The 27,916-nt window shown below is 42.0% G+C and overlaps 2 protein-coding genes and 1 long non-coding RNA gene across 3 annotated transcripts in view; all 3 read right to left on the bottom strand.

The window, feature by feature from the left end:
• Nucleotides 1–27,916, bottom strand: part of LOC146992588 (B-cell receptor CD22-like) — a 199,764-nt gene that overhangs the window by 161,915 nt on the left and 9,933 nt on the right. The window lies entirely within an intron of this gene.
• On the bottom strand, nt 1,055–17,225 carry LOC146992590 (B-cell receptor CD22-like). Its single transcript, XM_085788655.1, has 10 exons — nt 17,161–17,225; nt 11,331–11,687; nt 6,536–6,754; nt 5,965–6,318; nt 2,507–2,836; nt 2,254–2,418; nt 2,022–2,103; nt 1,856–1,916; nt 1,299–1,471; nt 1,055–1,151 (listed from the first exon to the last, which is right to left on the bottom strand). The coding sequence occupies exons 1-10, from the start codon at nt 17,213–17,215 to the stop codon at nt 1,082–1,084; spliced, it is 1,866 nt and encodes a 621-aa protein (XP_085644781.1). The 5' UTR covers nt 17,216–17,225; the 3' UTR covers nt 1,055–1,081.
• On the bottom strand, nt 26,096–26,955 carry LOC146992589 (uncharacterized). The gene is made up of 3 exons (XR_015036652.1): nt 26,717–26,955; nt 26,261–26,335; nt 26,096–26,172 (listed from the first exon to the last, which is right to left on the bottom strand). It is a non-coding gene; the product is annotated as an uncharacterized LOC146992589 (long non-coding RNA).

Raw genomic sequence — 27,916 nt, 5'->3', positions numbered from 1 at the left:
CTTATTATATTTTAACTCTATTACTACTTTATAGCAAAGCACTGTGCTGCTTGTTCAGCTTATTGCTCTTAGCACATGGTCATAACTGAAGGAGACTGAGGTGAGTGTATTTACATGTTGATCAGCTCCTCTCTTCTAACAGAGCAACAGACTCAAAAATCAGTTGTAAGAATAAAGAAAGTGGAAATATAATTGATGTGGTGACTTTAAAGCTGGAGAATCTGAGTGAGAACAACTCTACTAAACATGTGAAAAGTAAAAGAACGTGTCGTATACACAACGATTACTTGTGACATCACTATGATTGACTTTTGACCAAAGTCCAAACTGTGCTTCACAAGCTGTTGTAAATGATTTGCTGTCATTTGTCTCTTTCCTACCATCTAGTGACAGAAAGAGGAAACTACAACCAATTAACAGGTCATTCTGCAGAACCTCAGTGATTTAATGTTCCTGTTTAACTTACATGGTACAAACCAACTTTACCTGTTAGTTCACCAATACACAGGTTTGGTTTTATTCCAGTCTTGTTGATATAAAATACATATTATTCAGACCAGTGTTCACACCTCCACCAAACACAGAAACACTCAGGTAAGATAAGAAAAAAGCGCTAATTTGGCACAAATATGATTGTTTCGAATCTAAAATGCAGCGTGAAACCAAATGTTCACCAAAAACAGAATGAACAGGTGGTGTGCAAAACTATGTACAAAAAATAAACTTGTTGGTGGTGGACAAAGTTGAGACCCAGCACAGAGACACAGGTGTCAGTTTGTGGTAGCGGTACCTCTGGCTCAGTTCATAATTATCTGAGTCCACAGACAGGAAGTGGTGAGGGATTACGTCTCTTCTCTCTTACAGCTCCTGTTGGTCTGTTGGAGCAGCTGCATGGAGACAGAAGGAGGAGCTCAGCTGACCAGAAACATGTCAGACAATGACACATTCACTATTTATGCAGTAATTCATGAACTCTGTAGCAATTAAAAGGCAAAATTCACATTGTTTTGTGTTGATGGAACAATGATTTGTTTCCAGAGGAATAAAAATAGAAAAAACATTTACCATGTGGACTAAAGAGTCAGTGTTTTCTGAGGGGTTTGTTGACTGAGCTGTACAGAGCAGCTGGATCCTCTGAAGCTTCCTGACCTCTGGTTCTGAGAGGAACATAAATTACATCAGGGGATCATTATTAATATATTCTGTTGTTACTGTCAGAGATGGGAACATCCAAAGTGATCATAACATGTGGTAAAACATTTCAACAGAATGATTGATACCGATGAGGAGCTGCTCACCTCTGGGCTGGACTGGCACACTGGTTAAATGCCACAGCATCGTACACAACCACGTCTTCTTCCTCCTTCATCTTGTTGTGTCTTCTGGCCTGAGCCGATCTGATACTGGAGTGATCTCTGGAAAAGTGGACACTGGCATAATGAAGATCATCCTGCTCCTCAGATGGTTCTATCTGTAGATAGTGGACAAATTAAAGTAACTATTTATTAAACACACTTTTACCATTAACTTTCTGAACCAGAATATGTATTTTGATCATTTCTCTGTGGAAATGTGAAACGTTGAGTCATAAATTCACCAACAACATTGACATTATAACTTCACTTTGCAGAACTATGTTGAAACCTGTGGTGGACTGTGTCATCACTGTGTCTGTGGTAGAAAAACTAGACCTTGTACTTGCATCACAAGACCAGAGTCAGGTCAAGTTGCAACAGTTGTGACTTTGTGCTTTTTGAACCCAGAATTTATGCAATAGGAGTCAAAGCAAACCACCACATCACGGTGCCGCCCAAACATCAACATGCACTGGAGTGGATCAGTTCATCTTTCTCACCTGTTCCCTGTCGTCTGGTCTCTCTCCAGCCTCAGACCTCTGCTCAGACCTCCTCTTTTTTCTGGTCAGGAGAATCAAAATTTAAAAAGTTTAAAACTCACCGAATGACATGAAATTATTTTAAATGAGTTTGTGAACTAATATTTGGGGAAACAGAACTGCTCACATGATCCAGAGGAAAACAGAGAAGAGTAGGATCACTAGGGCCACGACAGAGACTGTTGTAACAGCTATTAACTTCCACGATCCTAGAAAAGAGAGAAAATAAACAAAATGAGCAACAGTGTAACAGAACATTACCCAGTAATAACTTGGTTTTATAAACATTTGCAAAGATGTCTACAGCTACAGCCCAGACAGAGTGTTATGATTTCTGACACAGTCTGTGTGTAACTCACCTGGAACAACAACAGTCAGATTTAAGGTGGACTTCTGACGTCCTATTGTGTTCTGGGCTTCACAGTGATAATTCCCACTGTGTTCAGGTCTGAGGTCAGTGATGGTGAAGATCTGTCCTGAAGCTTTTGGTGAGTCTTCATCCTCCTTGTACCAGGTGTAATTAGCTGCTGAGTCAGTGTCACTGCTACAGGTCAGAGTCACTGAGCTGCCCTCCATGATTTCACCTGGAGGAGTCACTGACACTGACAGCACCTTCAGAAAATCTGCAGGAGAAAACATCAACATGTGTTTCCTGAGCAGCCATGTTGTGTTGGATTAAAGTGTTTTGTTTCTTAAATAGAAGAGAAAACTCACACACTGGGGGAGAGCCATGATTCTCATGTCCCTTTAAAGCACAAGAGATCATGTCTCCAGGAGAAAACCTGTCTGTATAAGAACTTCCCTCCTCCATGATTTTCTCTCCGTTCCTGATCCAGACGTAGGAAAGACGACCAGCTGGACTGCAGCTGCTGAGACACTTCAGCTCTGCCTCAGTATAAGACTGATGGACTGTTATTGTTCTGGTCACCTGCACCTCCAGAGCTGGAGACAGGAGGAAGAACACACAGTGTTAGTGGTTAACATGAAAACATAAAACAGAATAAAAAGTGGATGTGGTAATCAGATAGCCTATATATTCTTTATTCTGATAATGCACCTTCTTATAGGGTGAATTCCAATTCTCCCCTTATCCCTAGCCCTTGGCCCTAACCCTTCGTTTAGCGCGTTCACGTTAAGTGGTAGGGGTGTCCCGATTCTGGTTCAGACGAGGGTTAGGGGGAAGTGGTAGGGCTATCTCGCCCTCGAAACGGAGATTTTTCAGGGGCACACTACGGACCGAGGGCTATGGCAAGTTTCCCAGAATGCATCTTGCGGCAACCGGCAGCTGATTTATTTCTCACTGTAGCGCTGTTATTACGTCATTTTGTTAAGGTTTAATATTTTTTCATGCGAGAAAGTAGCTGTTTAGATCCCCAATGTGCGGTCGGTTTATCTAAATGACGGCTGGTTAGACGTTTGCTCCGATGTTTTTGGGAGACGTAAAGCTCCACCTGTGGAGCAGATCAACGGCTCAGATAACCTAATCAACTAATCAGCTTGTCACGGAGACACCACCCGTCCAGAGAGCTTGTCAGCCGGCCAACCTCCCGACCTCATCCCGGTAGAAAAGACGATCACTAATTAACTTACCCGTAGGTTTTTAGAGGTTTACCGCTGCCTAGTTACATTCTTTTTAGGAGATAAATGCTGGTCTCATTGATGAAATGTAACAATTGTGGCAGTCGCATTAATTTGTTTGAATTAAAAGTGAAGCTTCATGTGTTTTGGACACAGGAGCAGCACTGCCTGGGGGCTCTGTAGCCTACACACAGAAATCACCACATTTACATCAATAAATAAATGTTTTACAATGAACCGATCAGTCTTCATTAAATTTTATTTTATTTTATTAAGTTAACGTGGTTTTGAATAGTGGATTTGTGGCAAAAGCTCGTCACGTCTGCCTATGTGAAAGCCAGCAGAGACGACTGATGACGTATGTGATTGTTGAAGTGGTGTCCCAGCTCGTAGGGGTTGACTTTCAACCCTACTCCTTGTAGCTCCGTTTCAAGGGCAAGGGTTAATTTGGAATTGGGCAATAGTGTTTCTCTCTGTTGTAATCTACCTGTTTAACTGCAGATCTTGATAAATATAATCCTTGTAACTAACAAAGGCTGTTCTCACATCCAACTACAGCCCTTTAAGGTGCTTTATTAAAATGTGACACAAAAATTTTAATTAGTGTGACTGCTGAAGCAGTCACACTATTGTTCTTCTGTTTGGCCATTTTCTTCCGCCTTTTTACGGTCTTCTTCTAGTCCTTCATACTTTGTGCTATTTCAACAATTCATATATCAAAACGTGCAGCTTCTTTTGAACTTTATCGGCATTACTTTTCTCTTTTTAACTATTTATACTTTTTCAAATATTTAACTTTTTCTGATTTTTTTCAGCTTTATAATGTGTGTGTATTGCGTCTAACGAGCAGAGCCAGAGTGGTGTCAGAGTGGAGAGAGGCAAAAAAACATTCTAGAGTTTTTTCTGGCTAAACTGTCAGCATGGCCACAAATTAAACTCTAGACAAATTATTTTCTCCAGTTTTGTAGCCACACTTGTCTTCTGGCTAAAATTCTGGTCAAAAATGCAAAGAGACTTAGATAATAATTTTAAATATTTTTTAAATGCAGCCAGGGAGCTCTCTGCTCTCATTAAGCTCAATGCATTTTTTTCACATCAGCAGGAGAAGGAGCTCAACTTTGTAACTTGCTGTTAAGTGCTTTTTAATTCATTTTAATTCACCAAAAAATAGTCACAGGTCACAAAAAAGTCCTCTTCTTACTTGGTGTGGCTAATTTATATTAATTTATTTTTGTTTTAAGCATCATTGAAAAATCTCACATTCATCAAAGTCTCAACCTCTCTTCTTGACAACTTCTCTGTAGTGTAGGGGTTAGGGTAACTGCCTGCCAACCCTAAAGTCACTGGTTCGAATCCAAGGGAAGAACTCTTGTTATGTTATGTTGAATTCTGCTCTCCTCCCCCGCCTTCAATTGGTTACAGGTGTTTGTTATCTCCTTGATTACTCGTACCAGTTTGCTTGACTTTTGATTCCAATTATTCAGCTGTCATTGGACAGTCTTTGATTCCTCATAGTATAAAGCTCATTGTAACTCAGGTTCTCTGTGGCCATATGGTTAGTGTGTTAGGTGTTGTGCTATTTCAACAATTCATATATCAAAACGTGCAGCTTTTTTTGAACTTTATCGGCGTTACTTTTCTCTTTTTAACTATTTATACTTTTTAAAATATTTAACTTTTTCTGCAAATTAAACTCTAGACAAATTATTTTCTCCAGTTTTGTAGCCACACTTGTCTTCTGGCTAAAATTCTGGTCAAAAATGCAAAGAGACTTAGATAATAATTTTAAATATTTTTTAAATGCAGCCAGGGAGCTCTCTGCTCTCATTCAGCCCAATGCTGAGAATTCTCCACAACTCTGTCTGAAACATGCTTCTGTCTGTGCTCTCTGTGGCGAAGTGGCAGAGTAAAGGTTTATTGATCATGAGGTCATGGGTTCGATTCCTTACTTTTTTTTTTTAAGCAGAAGCCAGTGATCCTCTTATCAAAGGTTTTCTTTACCCCTCACATACTGTCTCTGTCTGTAGCCTAGTGGTTAGCTTGCTGGTCTGGAGTCCTGAAGGTTGCTGGTTCAATTCTTGCCTCAACAACAATTATAGTGAATTATTTTCCCAGTTGTCCTCTGTTGACTTCTGATAACTTGCTTCATGTTGAAACTGCTGCTCTCAGCCTGAAATTCACAGAAATTTTCATTCTAAGTCATTCAAGCTTGACTCTCAAGCTTTCTTGATGTTGACAGTGTGCAGATCATTAACAGACAACAGTCTCTGCAACTGTGTGTGCACCGTGGCCTAGAGGCAGAGTGGAAGTCTAATGACCATGAGGTTGTGGGTTCAATTCCGACCTTGGTCAAACATTTGTATGGTGATCACTGCTTGCACTATTTGCTAATTCTGCAACAGCGTTCAGTTGCTATCAGCAGTCACACCATTTCCATTCTTGGAAATGCTTTTTCTAGTTATGTTTCTGTGTTTCTCAGTGTGTGTTCTTACCTGTGACAGTCAGAGTTGTACCAGGTAAACTGTTTCCCCATTCAGACCATTTAGTTTTGAATGTGAAGCGATACTGAGCTGAATCTGTCTCTCTCAGGTCAGTGATTCTCAGAGTGGAGCGTCCTCTCTCTGTTTCAACAACCTGAACACGACCTGAATATTCAGAGTCTTTACTAAGATCCTCAGGCTCTGAGGGATTCTGCCAACGACGACTACGTTCAGGACTGAACCAGAACTTTGATTCAACATCATAATAACTGTTGTAAATACAAGAAATCTCCACTGATGATCCTTTGAAGGCACAGATTCTTCTGTCAGTGTAAATCACTCTGTAGCAGTATTTACTGAAGACACCTGAAAGATTAAATGTTTTATTAAACCAGAGTAGCACCTACATGTTTAAAGAAACAATTGTGTTGTTCAATTAGAGCAGAGTTCAATACAATAATATGGTGTTAATACAGAAACAGAAAACTGAGTCCTCCATATTATAAATACATGCAGTCATGTGCAGTAGGTTAAATGTGCCACCAGGTGGTGATATGTAAGTGGAAGACTGAAGTAAACTCACAGACTGGAGGAGAAGGGAAGTCCTCATGTCCTTTCAGAGCACAGGAATAACTGTTTACAGCATAAAGGTCGTCTGTAACAGAAGCTGTTTCTGTCTCAGTTTTCTTTCCATTCTTGTACCAAGTGAAGGAAGAATGATCAGGTCGATGACAACTGCTGTGACACTTCAGCTCTGCCCAGTACTGGTAGTATGTTGAGGGGGTCACCTGCACCTGTAGACCTGGATTTCCAAAGAACAAAGGGAATTATAGCTGCTGCGCAGCAATGGCTCGGGTCCGGGCTACTTTTGGGCAAATTTAGGCAATTCTGAGCAACAAACAGGAGAATAGGAAGACAAGACAGTTGACCTTATAATGTCCAATTTGCATCATTTGAGGATTGAACCCACAACCTCAAGAACCAAAGACCGTTGTTTATCACACTGAGCTAATTGCCAAGTGGCATTTAACAGTGGCTTCACAAATTGAGTAAGCCATTCACTGTCGCGCAGGCAGATTTGAAACCACAGTAAAAAGAAAAATCCGTTTTGAGGTAAAATAATGATATGTATTTGTTAAACATCTACTGTGACTCTAAGATGTTAGGAGCCTTCGGACATGGTCCAGTCCAAACTATTTGGATTTTTAAACTTAGAGGCTTGCTGTGATGCCACCATCAGTACAACTGTCTTGTGTTTCGTGTTGAGGACAACTGACATTTTGATCTGTCATCATCATCATCATCACCCTTGCTGGGTCTCGAACCCACAGACACCAAGAACCAGCTCCTAACTCGCTGAGCTAATTGGCTGGTAGTGAGACCTGCTGTGTAGCTTCATTTATCCACTCAGGTGAGTCAGTGCCCGGGCAGCTGTTGTCAAGGCAGATTTAAGAAAGTCAGAAATTCTATTAAACAAAAATCAGTTAACACATAAATTGCATCTAGACAGCAAAACAGCTTGTGGACATGTGACATTTTGAGCCGTAATCATCATCATCACCCTCGCTGGGTCTCGAACTCACAATCTCTGACACCAAGAACCAGCTCCTAACTCACTGAGCTAATTGTCTGGTAGTGAGACCTGCTGTGTAGCTTCATTTATCCACTCAGGTGAGCCAGTGCCCGGGCAGCTGTTGTGATGAAATGGTCAAAATTTCAGAAATTCAGTCATCTAAACAAAAATCTGATAATACATAAATTGCATCTTGACAGCATGGAAATGTTGGTGATTTGTTTTTAATGATAAGTGTTTTGCTTCATAAGAGAAAATATGATGTTTATAAATTCCAGTCTCACATTGACTGCAGTTGTTCCCATGAGAGCAGAATTCAAAATGTTCTAGAAAATTCAGTTTTTGAGATAAAATTCTGATATTTGCCAAACTTCATCAACCATGACTCCAGAATATTGTCTTTTTTTTTCAGGAAGATTGAAAATGTATTTATCAAGAATTTGATGGTATATGTTTACAGTAGTGTTTACAGTCAAACGTTTTCATGCACTGTAGGCTCAATTTTTGCTTAATCAAAAATCCGAGAAACAAGTTTTGTGGAGGACGGTCTGGAGATGCTCTGTAGCAAGTTTGGTGTCAATTGAGCAAAAATTGTGGGAGGAGATACATTTTAAAAGTTTTACAGTTATTGAAAAAAAACAGAGTGATGGACTTCATAATTTGTAATAAGTTTAAGTGGACAAAAGTTTCAGCAGTATTGAGGCTATATTGTGGTGAAGTTTCAACACTGTAGCATCTACCGTTGGTTTGGTAGGAATTTTTAAAGTTTTTAAATTTAAACGCTTATTGTGCCCCCCCTAGGAGGGGGGGGCACATGTCCTTGGAGTTGAGTGAATCTGGCATGGGGTTGGATGTTTCTGTGAAGTTTGGTGAGTTTTCACCCATGGGAAGTATGACTTCCTTGGAAGAAGAAGAAGAAAGAAGAAGAAGAAGAATTCCTAGGAATACAATAGTGTCCCGGCAGCTTAGCTGCCCGGACCCTAAATATATTATTTATTCAGTGTGAAAACACAGATGTCAGGTTTTTGACCCTTTAGTTTCTTCTCCTGGAGTCATCATGTGACCTGAATGTGAAAATCTGATCACACAGTAATGTCCATATGTGAGTCTAGAGGGGAGTTACCATCATCTCCTCATATTTAACCAGTCGTCATCACATGATCCATTAGTAAGTGGAGCCCTGAGCTCAGATTGTCTTCATCTTTTATTAGGGTCCGGGCTGCTAAGCACAATAAGCGTTTAAATTTAAAAACTTTAAAAATTTCTACCAAAGCAACGGTACATGCTACAGGTTTGCAACTTTCACCAAAATGTAGCCTCAGTACTGCTAAACCTTTTGTCCACTTAGACTCATTACATTTATTTTCAATAACTGTAAGACTTATAAAATCTTCTCCCACAATTTTTGCTCAATTGTCACCAAACTTGGTGGAAAGCATCTCCAGAAGTCCTCCACAAAACTTGTTTCTCGGATATTTGATTTATCAAAAATTGAGCCTACAGTGCATGAAAACATTTGACTGTAAACATATACCATCCAATTCTTGCTAAATACATTTTCAATCTTTCTGAAAAAAAAAGACAATATTTTAGAGTCTTGGTTGATGAAGTTTGGCAAATATCAGAATTTTATTTAAAAAACTGAATTTTCTAGAACATTTTGAATTCTGCTCTCATGGGAACAACTGCAGTAAATGTAAGAGTGACATTTTTAAACATCAGATTTTCTCTTGTGATGCAAAACACTTATCATTAAAAACAAATCACCAACATTTCCATGCTATCTAGATGCAATTTATACATTATCAGATTTTTGTTTAGATAACAGAATTTCTCACATTTTGACCATTTTGGAAATCTGCCTCGACAACTGCAGCCCGACCGCTGACTCCCTGAGTCTATTTGAGAAGACACACACCAGGGGCCTCATTTATCAAAGAGGGTGTAAAACTGCTACTAAATATTTGCGTACGGCGAAAAGACGAAAATGGCGTACACCCGAAATATTTACACCTTTTTCAGATCAATCAAACTGTGCGTACGCACAACTCTCCGCAATTAATCACAGCGGACCCAAGAATGGTGCACACGTGAACACACCTCTTACTCCGCCCCCGGAACGCCTATATACAACTATATATGGTCAGCACGTGCATATTTAATTAGCCATGTGCTCTCTGTGGCGCAGCAACTTTTGTGACAACAAAGTGACAACGGAGACAACGGGCGGAGGGCGGGGGAAAGAAGCGGAACTTCTCCGCTTCTCCGAAAGCAGATACACGGGCAATAAATCAGTCAGAAAATGATCTTGCATTTTAATAAGCTACAATAAAAACAAAAACCTCCCAAATCTCAACAAAAGGGAGCAGAAAGAAGAAGAATCTTATGTAATCTGCCCGTTTATCCCAGAAATCTTTTTTTTTCTTTCTTTTTACCTAGATGTTAAAACAATGTAGGAAGCAGGACGATAGTTACTATTACTTTGCACGCCTTTCCACTACACAGTTACAGCTCTACTGGACTCGGTTTGGGTCATTTCCCATTCACAGTTCCTCCTCAGGGCCGCGTTGTCTCACTCTTTATTCTCTCCTCTCGTCAGCTCCAAACACACGTGCACCTCGTTAACTCAGGTGACAGAATAATAACAGTCTAGGCTGCAGATCAGTGTGCGCTGCTGCCGGTGTGTTTTTAAACTTGGATGGTTTGATCCTTGTCGGACGTCACACACAGCCTAATCAAAAAAGCAAAATCCTCAATCCGCTCTGTTTATTAATTAACATAAAGCCTAGTGTTATTATAGAGCGGGTTGGATTGCCAGCATCAACGGTCCACCACTACCACAATTACTTCAAAAAATCCTACTGTGCTCTTCTAAATGTACTCCGCTCCTCTCTCCCTCTCACACTGCAGTTCTCTGACTCAGCAACGGTGTCGCCAATTCCTCCTGTTCCTCAAAACAGGCGTACGCCAGGGTCAAAATGGGTGTAAATGTCCGCACTTTTCCCCGTCAGGTTTTGGCTTGATAGATCCCAAATTTGGCGGAGAAAAGTGCGTACGCACAAAACGAGGGGAAAATGGCGTAAAAAAAGGTGTATCCACAATGATAAATGAGGCCCCAGGTCTCAATTTCAGACAATTAGCTCAGTGAGTTAGGAGCTGGTTCTTGGTGCCAGAGGTGATGGGTTCAAGCCCCAGCAAGGATGAGAATGATAAGGCATCAAAATCCCAGATAGTCTTTGTGGAACAATATGTACAAATTCTAGAGTCATGGTAGATGATGTTTGACAAAAACATATCAGAATTTTACCTCAAAAACAGATTATTATTATTTTTTGTTTAACGTTTGATTTAACCCTTTTATTTAGATAGCCAATTCTTAGCTCCAGCCAATTAGCTCAGTGAGTTAGGAGCTGGTTCTTGGTGTCAGAGATTGTGGGTTTAAGACCCGGTGAAGATGATAATAATGACAGATCAAAATGCCAGATGTCCTCAACTGGAAACACTAGACAACAGTCCTGATGGTGGTGTCACAGCAAGCTTCTAGATTCAAAAACTCAAGAACTTTTTTCACAGTGGTTTCTAATCTGCCTGCATGACAGTGAATAGCTTACTCAATTTGTGAATCCACTGTTGAATTGCTGCTTGCCAATTAGCTCAGTGTGGTAGACGACGGTCTTTGGTTCCAGAAGTTGTGGGATCAATCATCAACTGGTGCAAAATGAACATTATAAAGTCAAAGGTCTGCGCAGCAGCTATAATTAACACAGCTGAACACAACAGAAACATAGTAAAATAAAATTGTTACCTGTGACAGACAAAGTGACTCCAGCTTCACCAGTGTATTTCTCTCCTGGTTTGTCTGTTGTGAAGCTGAACTTGTAAACAGCTGAGTCGCTCTCTCTCAGGTCTGTGATTCTCAGAGTGCAGTCGTTGTCACCACAGAGATACTGAACACGACCTGAGTACTCTGAGTCTGCTCTCAGATCCACAGGTTCATTACCACTGGAGTTAGTGAACCACAGTCTTTCTCCAACTGTAGTATCATCATCAGTTCTCCAGTCTGGGTATCTGTAGGTGCAGCTTATGTCCACTGTTGATCCTACTACAGCACAGATCTGAGTTGGAGCACAGGTCACTGTCCAGTCATTCTGACCCTGTATCACTGTAACACAGAGCGCAGCACAAACCACAGTCACATGTTAATATTGTCAAGCTGCAGCAGTTTGTAAACCTGCAATAAAAGTAAATGTAGGGGTTTCAGGAGTTCAAGAGTGTTATTTTCCCTCAGTAGTATTTCAGTTTGAATATTTAGTGCTGTGCAGCATTGAACAACACAAACATACATGGACAAGTCCAAACATGAAACACTGGACAGGGCTTGACGCTAAGCTTTTTTCCAAGTAGCACTGTAGTACCATGCTGAAAAATTTAGTAGCACACAACATTTTTTAGTAGCACAATAAAAATTTAGCAGTGTTGGTGAAAATATCATTTTCAAACAAATAAAGTAGATTTAGCCTATAATCCTAACCCTGTAGACTAATTTTTAATGTTATAACTGGCTCTTTGCCTTAACAAAAATCAGGAAAGACAAACAATGCAAATATGTGTGAGAAAATCGAATATTTATTACAACCAATATTAGTTTTTAGTTTTGCGCTGTATGTGTGTGCATGTGGCCCAGGGGTGGGGGTATTGATGAGCAAGATTTTTTAGGAGCACAATGAAAAATGTTTAACTAGCAGGCTGTTTAAGCCTTAAATAATGCTGAGGGTCCAACATGACCCATTTTTACATTTGAGAACAGTAAAAACACCAAACATTTTTCCTCAACAACCTGTCACACAAGCAGCTCCATGCTGCCCCTGTGTGATGTTCAGGGACAGGTCAGACAGGGAGCTTTGAGGTTGAAGTTTATATGAATGTTGCACTGTGAGACTGTGACCACATGTCAGCTGTTCTCACCGCGACGGGGATGGCATCCCCCCTGAAATAAAAACGATCAAAATCATCCCCCCTGTAAAAATGCCATCCCCCCTCTCCATCCCCTTTTACAGTAAATGTTGGACATAACTATAATTATATTAAGGCTGTTACCTGGCCTGGGCATTTCCGGCTCTAGCCCCGACCATTTTTTATATAGCCCAGCCCAGGATGTTTTCTCAGACGGAGCGCACATTAACTGAGAAGGTAGTTTTGTAATTTCCCGGTCACAGTGAATGCAACACAGGCACGACGCCACGACCAATAGACCTATTTCACAAGATTCTGAAGTGACGTCATACAGGGTAAATCTACATCCGGTCAGCTGCAGCTAGAGCGATTGACAGAGTGGCGACACTTTTCATTCAAACAAACTAATACGACCGCCACAAAAGATTTCATCAGTGAGACTAACATTAATCTCCTAAAAAAAGTTTAACCAGTCAGCGGTAAACCTCTAAAAACCTGTGGATAAAGTTACCTGGATGTAGCCTACGAGCATCTGCCTACTAGCCCCCGCTCGCTGCTCCCTCTGCATTTCTCCCAAAACAAGCACATTTCCTAACAGGCAACATCTGGATAAACTGACAACAGGCTGGGGATTTAACGGCGACTTTCTCACATTAAAGAATATTAAAACTTTTAGCAGCTTTACTGCTATCACTGTCAGTTGCTGCTGAACGGCAATAGCGATGCTAATTTGTTAGCCCGTCGTTAGCATTAAGCTAGCGGGCGTTACGCTTAGTTAGCATTAAGCTAACGGACTTTATGCTTAGTAGTGGTACTGGCTGTGTGTGGTTTGAAGGTTGTTTCAAATAATGTGGGTTTGAGTGAACATCTTTGATGATTAAAAACATATTGCTGCTTAATATGTTTTATGTATGGCATTATTACAGTAGGCTAATGATTAGCCGCTAATCTTCCATTAGACAGTGACAAATAAAACCTCGAACCAAGAAGATTTTGTTGGAGAACTGACATTGATATACAGTAATTCTGTAACGGTTGTAAACCAGTGTACGGTTTAGTTTTAATATTTTGCCGTTCAAAAGCAAGCTAAACGAAGTCTTTTCCATCATCTCTTCGTATAGAGCTCCGGACCCCACGTGACCTCCAGCGTTCGAGCGGCCATTTTGGCAGGAAACTGGCCAGCTCCGAAGCATTGACTGTAAGCGCCGAAGCCGTCTGAGTTCACATGATCTCACTTTAATTCCAACACATTGGACTTAATATAAAAAAAACTAAATGGATTAAATATTACCGACCCTTATAATGCCCCCGGGGTGCTTTTCAAAAATATTTTCGCAGAACAGGACGTCCTAGACCTGCAGTATCCGGACACAGCTACCTGATCAACTACTCTACAAGCATACAAAAGCCGGCTTTATGCTCTTTGTGCTCCACAAAATGACACAAGCAGGAAAGACGGTGACAAAAAGAAAAGAAAGAGGCAAACACATATAAGATGTGAGTCTCCTTCGCCTCCAGCCTTTCCAAGCTGACCCAGAGCCGGTCGCAGCGCACCGCCGCACCCGCCGAGGGCTGATCAGCACCGGGGAGAGCTCCCGGTCGGCACCCCGACAGCACCCCGGACAGCTACGAGCTAACGTTAGCCATGCTACACTGCATTAACGGGGATGATACGACACTTACCCTTCTAGTGAGGATACAGCAGGTTATGCTGGTAGATTCCACAGCTGGACGTTCATCACAAAGCCAGACTGCGTCCATGTGTAACCCTCCAGGCTTCTGTATGCTTTTAGAGCAGCGCGATGCAAAGTTGATCAGGTAGCCTAACTTAGCTGTGTCCGGATACTGCAGGTCTGGGACGTCCGCCGGCGGCCGGAGATACTTTTGAAAAGCACCCCAGGGGCATTATAAGGGTCGGTAATATTTAATCTATTTAGTTTTTATATATATTAAGTCCAATGTGTTGGAATTAAAGTGAGATCATGTGAACAGACGGCTTAAAATCTTCCATTTTACTGCCAAAATGTTATGCAGCTGTTCTCCTGGTCCACCGATCCACGTCTGCCCTCCTCCCGCACTATCTACATATACAGTCACATTGTTTACGTTGTGTGTTTTAATTAATCCTGTAACACACACAGTGTGACCGCGGTACCGACAGAGTGACAGGCAGGTTCACTGTCAATGTGCAGAGGGATGAAATGACAGCTGTTACTCCCCACAGTGACTCCCGACACTTAAACCTAGTTGCTTCTATACTGAAAAACCCTGACATGTCAAGCTTTAGGGTGTGTTAGAGGACTAATTTATCCGTCTAACCCACAGTCTATGGTCTAACCATCATAACTATGACACCTGAGACGGTAAACACAGCTGATCGATCGAAAAAAATTAAGGTGGAGTGAATTTTTTCTGTCACTGAAAACGTCTGGTTCTTGAACGTAACTCGGTCAAAGTAAGACGTATCCTCAATATGTTTTGCAGTTCTGTTAGGTCATACTACATGCTGACAAAGTTAGACATGTAAGACTTGTATGGGCTCGGAGAAAATCGCTTTGTTACTCTCGTTCCGCACCCGGCTCTCCCCTGTATCTACTCTACGAAAATCTTCAGATTCCTGCCAAAATGGCGTCGCTGTCAGTTTCGGGGCTGCGTGACGTCAGCGTGACGTCAGCTCCCGGAGCTCTATAGCCTACCCTGCTGAAAAAACCAGCATGGAAATGATGCTGGTCTATGCTGTTTGTTTGTTTTTTAGCAGTAGCCAAAACCCACTTCTTTCTCAGGTCTTTCTTTCAGAAACTCATGGAAATGCAAGTATGGCTGTTTTTGTCTAGAATTTGTACACTGAGGTCATGGATGTATTGACTGAGGTACACAGAAAGAAGCTTTTACTTTTGGATTCAGCCATTGCGCTTCCGCGACCGGAAGTAGTTTTACCCTGTAACGGAAACCGGAAGTACCTAAACCCGGAAGTTGTGAAATAGGCCTATCAGAGAGAAGTGTTGTAGAAGCGAGAATCCTCCTCCGTGTTGGCTAACAGCCAGGTAACCAAGGTGACAATCTGAACTCTAGCGTTCCGAGCGGTTCCGAATCATCAGAATGGGTGCTTTGTTAAACGGAAAAGGGGAGAAGTTTCTGCAATCGTGGTGACTCGCGCTAGCAGCGGCAGACTGCCCATCGGGAGTAGACTACTCCTGGTGGGAGGCTGGTGGACCGGCCCGGTCCGGCGTGGTGCTGCAAGTGACCCGCTGACGCTAGTGTGTTTACATTTTTCTAACGTCTATGAGCGCCCCCCTAAAAAAAGAAGAAGTAGCCCGATGTTCACTTATTACGAGCCAAAAAGAACAGCTAGGTAGGCAGCCCAGTCCAGAGAGCAGAGGAACAGAGAGAGACAGCACAGCAACAGGTGTGTGTGTGTGTGTGTGTGTGTGTGTGTGTGTGTGTGTGTGTGTGTGTGTGTGTGTGTGTGTGTGTGAACGTGTGTGTGCTATCTGCTAAGGGTAGGCTAATATAGGCTACTCTATCACCATAGTTGGCTGAAGATCCCAGGACAAATGTAAAGCTCATGTGGGAGCCTCCCTTCATATTTAATATCTGATAGAGATGAGAATAGGGCAGATGTGGTGGAAGAAGAGAGTGTAGCCTGAAAGAGGTCCATGGTGAAGCAGAGGAAACGGCCTTTGAAAGGCTGGACCAGACCAGGCCTTGTTTTTGCTCTCTAGCCACAGCTCCACACTAGACCAGTTCTGAGTTCACTTTCATACACTTTAGCCATTCTTGTAGGCCTACTAAATGGGCTTTTAATTTTTTTTTTATCTGAAGCAATGTTGTCTTTTGCCTTTATTTTCTCCTCAGAGTACACCAGAATGACTTATTTATGTGTTAAAAATCACAATTTTTTTCTGGGGGAGTGTCCCCAGACCCCCCTACGGTGCTTTAGAAAGATGGCAAATCAAGTAAAGCCCAGCTGAGTTGGTACTAGTGGAGAAGCTCCATAATAATATATAACTGTATATAATTTATAATTTTATAATAATAAATTATATGATATAATTTACATGAATTACACTACCCCCTCGCCCCCCCCCCCCTTTTTTTTTAAGGTGAAAAAAATTGACCATCCCCCCTGAATTTTTTTTACAACTCGACTACTGCTTGAAAGTAATGTGCGGAAAAGATGTTACATCTGAACGGCCCCGATGTAGCCTACACAAGCTTTAATCAATGCGGCAGCCAAAATCACCAAACAGGCAGGGGGGGAAATACTGCTCACGTTAAACAGCATGCAAAGCGGTGCATGTACTACAGTTTCTGTCGGAGTCGCACTGATGCGACTGAATGCAATTTTTTATTCGCACGGGATATTATCAACTCGCAAATGCGAGCAAAACAGTCGCACTGTCGAGGCCTGCTGGATCTGTGAATCTTAATGCAGCTTTAAAGAAGACATATTATGCCCCCTTTCCACAAATTGAAGTAGTTCCCAGGTGTCTTAAATACATGTCTGTGACATACTTTAGTCAAAATACCCCATCACAGCTCTTTTTAATATTGTGAAGCTGCATCAGTTTGTAAACCTGCAACAAAACTGAACTGATTCTAAATTACATTTTCATTTACATTTACATCTAATCTCACCTGCTCTGAATAACAGTGTTACATTGTCTGTGGAAATAAATTACCTGGTACAGAGAGAAGGAAAATGAAAAGTCCACTCGCTGCCGCTGTTAAATTCATAGCTGCTCCTCTCGTCAGTGAAATAGTCAGAATCAATATAATCTATAAACATATATAAATTGGTTTATATATTAGTTTCATCAAAATCCATTCACAGAGTAAAAGGACATTGTTTTAATGTCTGTCCTCAGAGTAATGAGAATCAGAACAAAGACTTCCTTAACATATAGCGCTGACCACAGGGCCGGAAATGGTAGCTCTCAGCAAACAACGGAAAGTTTTACACATACTCTGAGGTGTCAGTTAAGTAGGAACAATAATCTTTTAATGTTTGTTTTTTTAGTGTTTTTAAACAAGCCTGTCAAAGATGATCTATCTATCTATCTATCTAGACTATTCTTACAGACATTTAAATTAACTTGTGTTATAATTTGTACACAAGTTATATACAGTATGATGGAGGTCTCAGTTCACAGCTACACGACGTCTGGGAATCCTCAGATTTTCTTCATATCATTTAACGTTTTGATGAGCTGTGATGCAGTAAACTTGTCTAACGATGAATGTGAAGAACACACCTGACACAGCAAGTCGGATTTACAGTAATGTGGACTTCTGACGTGCTATTGTGTTCTAGTTAGTTGATACACCCCCTAAGAAAAATGGAGCATATTTAGGAAGAAGGCATCATTTCATGGAGTCTGTGAAAGTAAGAACCACAGGGGTAAAGTGGTTTAACATTTATGTCCATAAAAATATTTTTCACTCTCAAAAATGAATTGAGTTGATAAGTTTCATAAGAATTGTGTTAAGACCAAAATAGATAATTATAAATTCTATTTCATACATAAGTTGTGATATCTATGAGCTACATTATGAGGTAGTAAACTTAGGATGAAAGTGCACCATTTTAACTATGAGGACTAATAAAGTCAGGTAGCAGTGGGGTAAGTTGAACTGCCTGCCATGAATGTATTTTGGCTGTTTATGTCCTAATTATTAAATCAAGATTCTGTATGTTCCTAGGGCTGGGTAGTGGGTACCGAACTTCGGTTTTGGTTTTGTGGCACCGACCGAAATGCTTCGGTAGTACAGAGTATCAAAACATGCCCCGTCTTTCGGTGCCAAGTTTCGGTGATTTCACGTGATCAAGGTGCTCGGCGCTCAGCTGTAACATTACGTGGTTGCGGCGTGCATCGGGTGACCCGTTCCTTTTTACGTCCTGTCCGGGGCGTTCGGGTTTAAAAAAATATATAAATTCATGATTGTTTTTCATGTGCTTAAATTGACTGGCGCTTTGCACAGAGTACTCCGATACTTTGTGAATTCCCAAGAGGTTGTGACTGATGCACACATACAGAGGGAGCAGACGTCGGAGCAGCATTGCATCTGTTCATAAAATACCGAAGCGAAAGTGTAGCTGTACACAGAGGCGGACCAACCATCTCTGTGTTCTGGAGAATCACAACATGGCCGGCAGCCACCACGCAGTCACACTTTTTTTTTTTTTTTAAATAGGCCTACCTGACAGCCATGTTTAGGGAAGACCAGGGACAGTTGTAACAGTTTTTTTTGGCATTTTTCTCAACAAATCAGAAAGCCTTTACACTATTTAATACAGCCTATTTAAAAACCTTAGTGCCAGATCTACTAAGATAACGGGCGCTAAATTGCGTGCTCCTAGTAAAATTTTTGCGTGTTTGGTTAGCACACGCAATATGATCTACTAAGAATAATCCGCTAAATGACAACACGCACAAACCATCCATCCATCCATCCATTTTCTCCCGCTGCATCCGTGAGGTTGGGAACATAGATTGACCAGTAAATCGAGAGCTTCACCTTCCAGCTCAGCTCCTTCTTCACCACGACGGACCGATACAACGACCGCATTACTGCAGCTGCTGCACCGATCCGCCTGTCAATCTCACGCTCCATCTTTCTCTCACTCGTGAACAAGACCCCAAGATACTTGAACTCCTCCACCTGAGGCAGGAACTCTCCCCCGACCTGGAGGGTGCAAACCACCTTTTTCCGGTCGAGAACCATGGCCTCGGACTTAGTGGTGTTGATTCTCATCCCAGGCGTCACACTTGGCTGCAAACCGCCCCAGTGCATGCTGAAGGTCCTGGCTTGAGGGAGCCAACAAGACCACATCATCCGCAAAAAGCAGAGATGAGATCAAGGGGCTCCCGAACCGTACCCCCTCCGGCACTTGGCTGCGCCTAGAAATTCTGTCCATAAAAATAATGAACAGAACCGGTGACAAAGGGCAGCCCTGCCGGAGTCCAACACGCACCGGGAACAGGTCTGACTTATTGCCGGCAACGTGAACCAAGCCCCTGCTCCGGTCGTACAGGGACCGTACAGCCCTCAGCAGAGGGCCTCCGACCCCATACTCCCGGAGCACCTCCCACAGGATGCCACGTGGGACACGGTTGAAAGCCTTCTCCAAGTCCAGAAAACACATGTGGACTGGTTGGGCAAACTCCCATGAGCCCTCGAGCACCCTGCGGAGGGTGTAGAGCTGGTGTAGAGCTGGTCCAGTGTTCCACGGCCAGGACGAAAACCACATTGTTCCTCCTGAATCCGAGGTTCGACTATCGGCAGAATTCTCCTCTCCAGTACCCTGGAATAGACTTTCCCCGGGAGGCTGAGTGTGATCCCCCGATAGTTGGAACACACCCTCCGGTCCCCCGTCTTGAAGAGAGGGACCACCACCCCGGTCTGCCCGTCCAGAGACTCTGTCCCCGACTGCCACGCGATGCAGAGGCATGTCAGCCACGACAGCCCCACAACATCCAGTGACTTGAGGTACTCAGGGCGGAGCTTCCGGACTACCTCAGTGACTTCAGCTTCAGTAATGGATGAATCGACCTCTGAGTCCTCAGCCTCTGCTTCCTCTACGGAAGGCGTGTCAGTGGGATTGAGGAGATCCTCGAAGTATTCCTTCCACCGCCCGACGATATCCCCAGTCGAGGTCAACAGCTCCCCTCCTCCACTGTAAACAGCTTTGGCGGAGCACTGCTTCCCCCTCCTGAGGCGTCGGATGGTTTGCCAGAATTTCTTCGAGGCCGACTGGTAGTCCTCCTCCATGGCCTCCCAGAACTTTTCCCAGAACAAAGTTTTTGCTTCTGGGACCACCCGTCAGCTGCCTCGGGAGTCCCCTGAGCTAGCCAGGCTCGGTAGGACTCCTTCTTCAGCTTGACGGCTGTCCACCACCGGGTTTGGGGATTGCCGCCGCGTCAGACACCGGAGGCCTTGTGGCCACAGCTTCGGACGGCCGCGTCAACAATGGAAGTGGAGAACATGGTCCACTCGGACTCAATGTCTCCAGCCTCCCTTGGGATCTGGTCAAAGCTCTCCCAGAGGTGGGAGTTGAAGACCTCCCTGACGGGGGATTCTACCAGACGTTCCCAGCAGACTCTCACCACCAGGTGGTAATAAGTTGACAGCTCCGCTCCTCTCTTCACCCGAGTGTCCAAGACATACGGCCGGAGGTCAGATGACACGACTACAAAGTCGATCATTGACCTCCGGCCTAGGGTGTCCTGGTGCCACGTGCACTGATGGACACCCTTATGCCTAAACATGGTGTTCCTTATGGACAAACTGTGGCTAGCACAGAAGTCCAATAACAAAACACCACTCGGGTTCAGATCGGGGAGGCTGTTCCTCCCAATCACACCTCTCCAGGTAACACTGTCGCTGCCCACGTGAGCGTTGAAGTCCCCCAGCAGAACGATGTAGTTCCCGGTTGGAGCACCTTCTAGTACTCCTCCCAGGGCCTCCAAGAAGGCCGGGTACTCGGCACTGCTGTTCGGCCTGTATGATCTACTAAGAATAACCCGCTAAATGACAACACGCGCAAACCGCAGTATTTAAATGAGTGTTTTGCGTGTGGTAACCTTTCCGCCATGGAGAGTGTGGACAGAGAGCTGGATGGCCACAAACGCAGAATGAAAATTTGATCAGATGGATTAATAGAGAGGGGCAAATAAACATATTGTGGAGCTGCAGCAGAAGAAACGAGGGAGATTATATTATTATTATTATGTGGTTGGTAAAACAAGAAAAAACTCTGCAAACAAGGAAGAGTTGCTGTGATCAGTGTTGGGCAGCAGGTGCCCACTCAGGTCTAAATGCCCTGACCAGAGGGATCACAGACGGAGTGAAGGCAGCGGTGACATCTCAGTCCTGGTCCCGGAGCTAAGCAGCCAAGTAAAAATTATGTATGAAAGTCGTTTTAAGTAATATTTCCAGGTTGCAAAATTAATCTAAATTAAGTGACTGCAATGTAGTTGTTAACAGATGCCAGGGTGATCTACCTGTTGACCCTTAGAAAAGAAAAATACAACTCAAGATTTGTACCGTAATGCGATTTTCATTTTGTTAGAACTGAACGATACTTTTAAATTAACTACTAACTTAACTACTAAATTAAATACTTTTGAATTAACTTGTACATCGGTATTGGTACTGGTATCGAAATATTTTTGATGATGGTTTATGGTAAGCCAAGCTTTACTTTGAAAGATAAAGATACGACATAATCATGAAACTCCCCTGAGTTGGTGGCTCAGCAAGACCCCTAAATCATTTTCTTGATGGCCACCCGGCGCTAGGGACAGCGACAACGCTAACCCATGGGGGCAATTCTTTCAACCACAACAAACACTCAAAAAACAATCAAATATCTATGGTACATGACTCAAATACTTTAAAAAAATGGCTGGAAAACATTGTTCTGCTTTCTGATCAGCTTCATATGGATTTCATAATGAAGATTTTTACACACATTTTACATCCATCCATGTTCCCACCCCATTCTGAGCTACACAGTAACACACTCCAGACTCAGAGGACTGGGTCAAGGCCAGGGGAGTCGTCAAAGTTGTCGAAGTTGTTGCTGTATTAAGTCACAGTGATCAGACGTCCAAACAGAAAACCGGTGGACCTGTCAATCATAATGCAGACCGTGTGAGTGGAAAAAATCAGACCAGAAATTCTGTTGTATTTTTTCCGCTGTTCACTCTGTGGTCAGGTTGCGGTTGCTGGCATGTATACAAGTCTTCACACGTAGCCTGTTCTGAGTGTGAAAGGAGATCACAAAGGGTAGATTACTGTTAATGTTACAGGAAGAACAAACGCCTTCTTCTTTATTTTGAGCCTTGGTAGATGTTCTCTTGTTCTGTTAAACAGAAGGTACAGACATTTGTAGATAAACTCGACAGTTACTGAATCCTTCAGATAAACCAGCTCCATTTAAACAGTTCACTCAAACAGCACTATCCTCACTGTGTAATAACACTCACCACAGCAATGTTGAGGTCCAGAAATGCAACCAAGGCTCAAAAAAGTTTTTAAAGTATTCATCGGTGTCATTTTCAACAAAAGCTAAGTTTATGTGTTGTGTTGTTAACTGTGTAGCCGACATTGACTCACTGTAACGTAGTCATGGGAACAGGAGCATTCAGCCTCTGATGAATGGGATGTTTCACCAGTTAAGATGAAACCAGTAGGGGTCTAAACCCAGTGCATGGATGGATCGGTGTATGTTCTGTCTTGACCTGGAGGAGGTGAGGAATACAGGTAAATGCACTGTTGATTTTTATAGTGAACACTTAATAACAGTGATACCAATAGGTAATGAGTTACATTTTGTTATATAGCTATTTTATACAACTGTTTAATCATTATAAACACACTGACTGTCACAGATTCAACAGTGCACATTAAAATAATGAATAATGGGGAGAAAAAACATGAAGAAGTAATAAATGAAGAAAATAAACATGGTATCAAGAATAAAGATGTAAAACTTTTCACTACCATCTGGTGGAAGCAGGGTCAAACTACAACTGTTTAAGAAAATGCATGCTTCCAACAACCTATAATAACCTATAACTATGACCTATAACCACTATATTTTTTAATCCTTATTATATTTTAACTCTATCACTACTCAATAACAAAGCCCCATGCTGCTTGTTCAGCTTATTGCTCTTAGCATATGGTCATAACTGAAGGAGACTGAGGTGAGTGTATTTACATGTTGATCAGCTCCTCTCTTCTAACAGAGCAACAGAGCCAAACAATCTGTTATAAGAACAAACAAAGTGGAAATATGACTGATCTGGTGACTTTACAGCTGGAGAATCTGAGTGAAAACAAATCTACTAAACAAGTGAAGAGATCAGTAAAAGAACGTGTTTCAGAACAAGGATTTCTTGTGACATCACTGTGATCTTGACCTTGACCCTAGTCCTAACTGTGCTTCACAAGCTGGTGTTAATGATTTTCTCTCATTTGTCTCTAACTACCATCTAGTGGCAGAAAGAGGAAACTACAACCAATTAACAAATGGTCATTCTCCAGAACCTCAGTGATTTAATGTGGGTGCCTACATGGTACACTTGATGCTGAATAAATGCTGAAGATAAAACACATCAGCTGCTGAACAGTGTTTGAAAGAAACATCGATCTGATCAAAAACCAGCCCTCGTCCGACAAGAGAGGAGGGTGATGATTGCCTGTGATCAGAGGACAGAAGTCAAGCTGTTAAAAGAAGATTAATTTCACATTATGCATATTCATAAAGTCATGACAAGTCTGACCTACAGTCATGTAGTCGCCTTACAAACCACTGAGGAAGTCCTGAGAGGCAAAAGAGAACTGTCAAACTGCTGTCTAACAGGTGGTGGACCCAGACTTTGTCACTAAGTAGCTAGAGGGTTAACAGCTAACAGCTGTATAGCCAAAGCTACTGGTGCTTAAACATGGACTAATACATTTCTAGCAAATGATTCAACTGTCAACAGAATGACTAAGAACGAACATTGGTCTCTAATGATACTATTTGCCTCATTGCCTGACAATTTACTAATGTAATAGTCATTTTCACCTCAAAGATACTAATATTCACATGCCAAGATTCAACACATTTAACAAATCTATCTTTCACTAACCAGCTGCTCCTAGCTAATAAGCTGTTTGCCAGTCCGAGTATAACACACACTGACGGTATTCAGGCTGAGTAAAACATTTTTTTTAACCCAGGATAGTCTAATAACTTGATAACACACACTTTATCTACCTTATTTAGAGGATAAAGGGAAAATAACTAACCTGCAGAAAAAAGGGATGTTTTATACCTTTACAGGATTTCTACACATTTCTTCTTTTTTTTTTGAATATATTATTATTATTCAATATAGTGTATTTAAGCAGTGGAGCAACAAAGAGAAAAGACAAAACAAAGATTATAGCTGCTGCGCAGCAATGGGTCGAGTCCGGGCTACTTTTGGGCAAATTTAGGCAATTCTGAGCAACAAACAGGAGAATAGGAAGACAAGACAGTTGTCCTTATAATGTCCAATTTGCATCAGTTGAGGATTGAACCCACAACCTCGGGAACCAAAGACCGTTGTCTATCGCACTGAGCTAATTGACAAATTGCATTCAACAGTGGCTTCACAAATTGAGTAAGCCATTCACTGTCGTGTAGGCAGAAAAAGAAAAATCCGTTTTTGAGGTAAAATAATGATATGTATTTGTCAAACATCTACTATGAGTCTAAGATATTAGGAGCCTTCGGACATGGTCCAGTCCAAGCTATTTGGATTTTTAAATTTAGAAGCTTGCTGTGATGCCACCATTAGGACAATTGTCTTGTGTTTCGTGTTGAGAACATTTGACATTATGATCTGTCATCATCACCCTGGCTGGGTCTTGAACTCACAACCTCTGACACCAAGAACCAGCGCTTAACTCAGTGAGCTAATTATCTGTAAGTGAGACCTGGTGTGTGTCTTCTCAAATAGACTCAGGGAGTCAGTGTCCGGGCAGCAGTTGTGAACGCAGATTTCTGTTACCTAAACAAAAATCTGTTAATACATAAATTGCATTTAGACAGCAAAACAGCTTGAGGACAACTGACATTTTGATCTGTCATCATCATCATCATCACCCTTGCTGGGTCTCGAACTCACAATCTCTGACACCAAGAACCAGCTCCTAACTCACTGAGCTAATTAGCTTGTAGTGAGACCTGCTGTGTAGCTTCATTTATCCACTCAGGTGAGCCAGTGCCCGGGCAGCTGTTGTGATGAAATGGTCAAAATGTCAATAATTCAGTCATCTAAACAAAAATCTGATAATACATAAATTGCATCTTGACAGCATGGAAATGTTGGTGATTTGTTTTTAATGATAAGTGTTTTGCTTCATAAGAGAAAATATGATGTTTATAAATTCCAGTCTCACATTGACTGCAGTTGTTCCCATGAGAGCAGAATTCAAAATGTTCTAGAAAATTCAGTTTTTGAATTAAAATTCTGATATTTGCCAAACTTCATCAACCATGACTCCAGAATATTCTCATTTTTTTCAGGAAGTTTGAAAATGTATTTAGCAAGAATTTGATGGTATATGTTTATAGTACTGTTTACAGTCAAACGTTTTCATGCACTGTAGGCTCAATTTTTGCTTAATCAAAAATCCGAGAAACAAGTTTTGTGGAGGACAGTCTGGAGATGCTCTGTAGCAAGTTTGGTGTCAATTGAGCAAAAATTGTGGGAGGAGATACATTTTAAAAGTTTTACAGTTATTGAAAAAAACAGAGTGATGGACTTCATAATTTGTAATAAGTTTAAGTTGACAAAAGTTTCAGCAGTATTGAGGCTACATTGTGGTGAAGTTTCAACACTGTAGCATCTACCGTTGGTTTGGTAGGAATTTTTAAAGTTTTTAAATTTAAACGCTTATTGTGCCCCCCCCTGGGAGGGGGGGGCACATGCAGAGGCGATTTTAGAGTCTGCTGGGGCCCTAAGCAAAAATCCCCAGGGGGCCCTCCAACTAGTGTTTATCACCATAATTTTATAAATAATCGAACACCAACAAAAAATGTATGAAATTTAAACTTTTTTTATTCCAAATGTCCAGTTATGGTGTAAGCTGGTGACATGTCGTCTTCATGATGGGCAGGTGTGGCTGTCTCACTGGAGGTGGACGTTCAACTGATATGACAAAAAACAAAAGACAGTTTTACTTTAATTGATAACATATGCCATGCCCTCTAAAGATTCTTTATGACAATACACTTACAGTTTTCACTGTCAGCACTGGGAGGGGGCACTTTGTCCTTCTGATTTGCTGCTGTCAGAAACCTAAATAATAATCCTGAGGAGAGATAAGAGAGTGATTTTTAAATGTTTTCCTTGGGCATAGCTTTCATAGCACCAATATATTACACTTTCATATTATTATAATAATAATAGGCTACTCACTTCAATACTGTAACATAGCTTTACTATGTCACCCTGCTAGCTAGCAAGTTAATAGTGTTGTTACTTGCTGCCAAGGAGGCCAGCAGATAACGTTAAGTTAACCTTGCTCTTTTTTTTTTTGTCACTTAACGACCGTAACCGAGTGGAGCACCAGAACCGCACGCACCGAGTCCCTCAGTCGCTAACTGGTCACCACTGGTCTGAAGCTAACATTAGACTATTAGCATTTGTTCAACAGTTATTTACTGTTCACGTTACACTCTGCTCCACTTACCACCACTGTCTTGCATTCTTTTTTACTTCAGCCTCTTTTTTCTTCACGTCTTGCTCCCAGGTGGACTCTTCTTTTTCCCTCGGCTTCATTAGAAACTCCCAGTGATAAGGTGCATCATACAGGTTGACGTTAGCTGGGATCAGGTCCGGAGAATGACATGGGGCCCCGTTAGGGGGGTTTCCTACTGCGATGTCATTGCAAATCGACGCTATACGACGATACGGGGAGGGGGGTGCGGTCACTGCGGGTAGCGCATTTTGAGATATTTCTGTCGATAAAACTGCCCTCGGGTCCCGTCCCTCGGGGGCCCCCTAATGGCTCGGGGCCCCAAGCAGTTGCCTGCCTTGCCTGTTCACAAGTAGCGCCTCTGGGCACATGTCCTTGGAGTTGAGTGAATCTGGCATGGGACTGAACCTTTGTGCAAAGTTTGGTGAGTTTTCGCCCATGGGAAGTATGACTTCCTTGGAAGAAGAAGAAAGAAAGAAAGAAGAAGAAGAAGAAGAATTCCTAGGAATACAATAGTGTCCTGGCAGCTGCGCTGCCCGGACCCTAAAAATGATCCAGAGAAACCAAAATTCTGGATAACAAACCATGTAGTTGTGGAATCGTACATGTCCAGGACTTGGAGAGCATCAAGTCTGTTGTCTGTTCTCTCAGCGATCAGGTGAGCAACCAACCACATCATGAAAATCTTCCTCCACCAGTCGGGGAATTTCAGCATCCAACACTGGAAGCACATCACCAGACAGGTGTGTTCGTGCTTTAATTTAACTTTGAAATATGGACAGATAAGCGGTTTGTCCAAAAACAACATCCAATTTGTCTTTTTTTCTAGTGTAGTCATATTTTGTTCTGTCAGGTGGACTATCCCGGTGAGAAAAAGCAATGTCTTCCCAGCACATGGGCAGCAGTTCATCTTAACTGTCTTCATTGTAATTTGAAGTAGCTTCTACATCCACTTCAAAATCTCTGCACCATTTAGGAAAGTCTCTTTTCCATCTCCCAAATGTTCCTTGCAATAGCCACATAGCATGAGCTTATTCTTGAAAACTGTGAAATCACCTCTCTCTGGAAAATTATGGCAATCATATATAATAATGAGGTTGTCCCTACAGCTGCTGCCCGTTCGTCACTATGTTGACGAGGAGGGAATGCAGGTAAGACAATGTTTAATCATTAATGTGAAAGTAAACTATTTCC

This window comes from Trachurus japonicus, chromosome 1 (genome assembly GCF_045865225.1).
Source record: "Trachurus japonicus isolate A0001 chromosome 1, Traja_1.0".
NCBI classification, from domain to species: Eukaryota; Metazoa; Chordata; class Actinopteri; order Carangiformes; family Carangidae; genus Trachurus; species Trachurus japonicus.
This window is presented reverse-complemented; position numbering and strand designations above follow the sequence as displayed.

Excerpts from the sequence above, each read along its gene's own strand:
- LOC146992590 (XM_085788655.1), bottom strand. The coding sequence starts at position 17,215 with ATGAATTTAACAGCGGCAGCGAGTGGACTTTTCATTTTCCTTCTCTCT. Across the intron at positions 6,755-11,330 it reads AGTCACTTTGTCTGTCACAG|GTCTACAGGTGCAGGTGACC; the intron begins GTAACAATTTTA and ends TTGGAAATCCAG. Across the intron at positions 1,152-1,298 it reads TGTGCCAGTCCAGCCCAGAG|AGGTCAGGAAGCTTCAGAGG; the intron begins GTGAGCAGCTCC and ends TCTCAGAACCAG.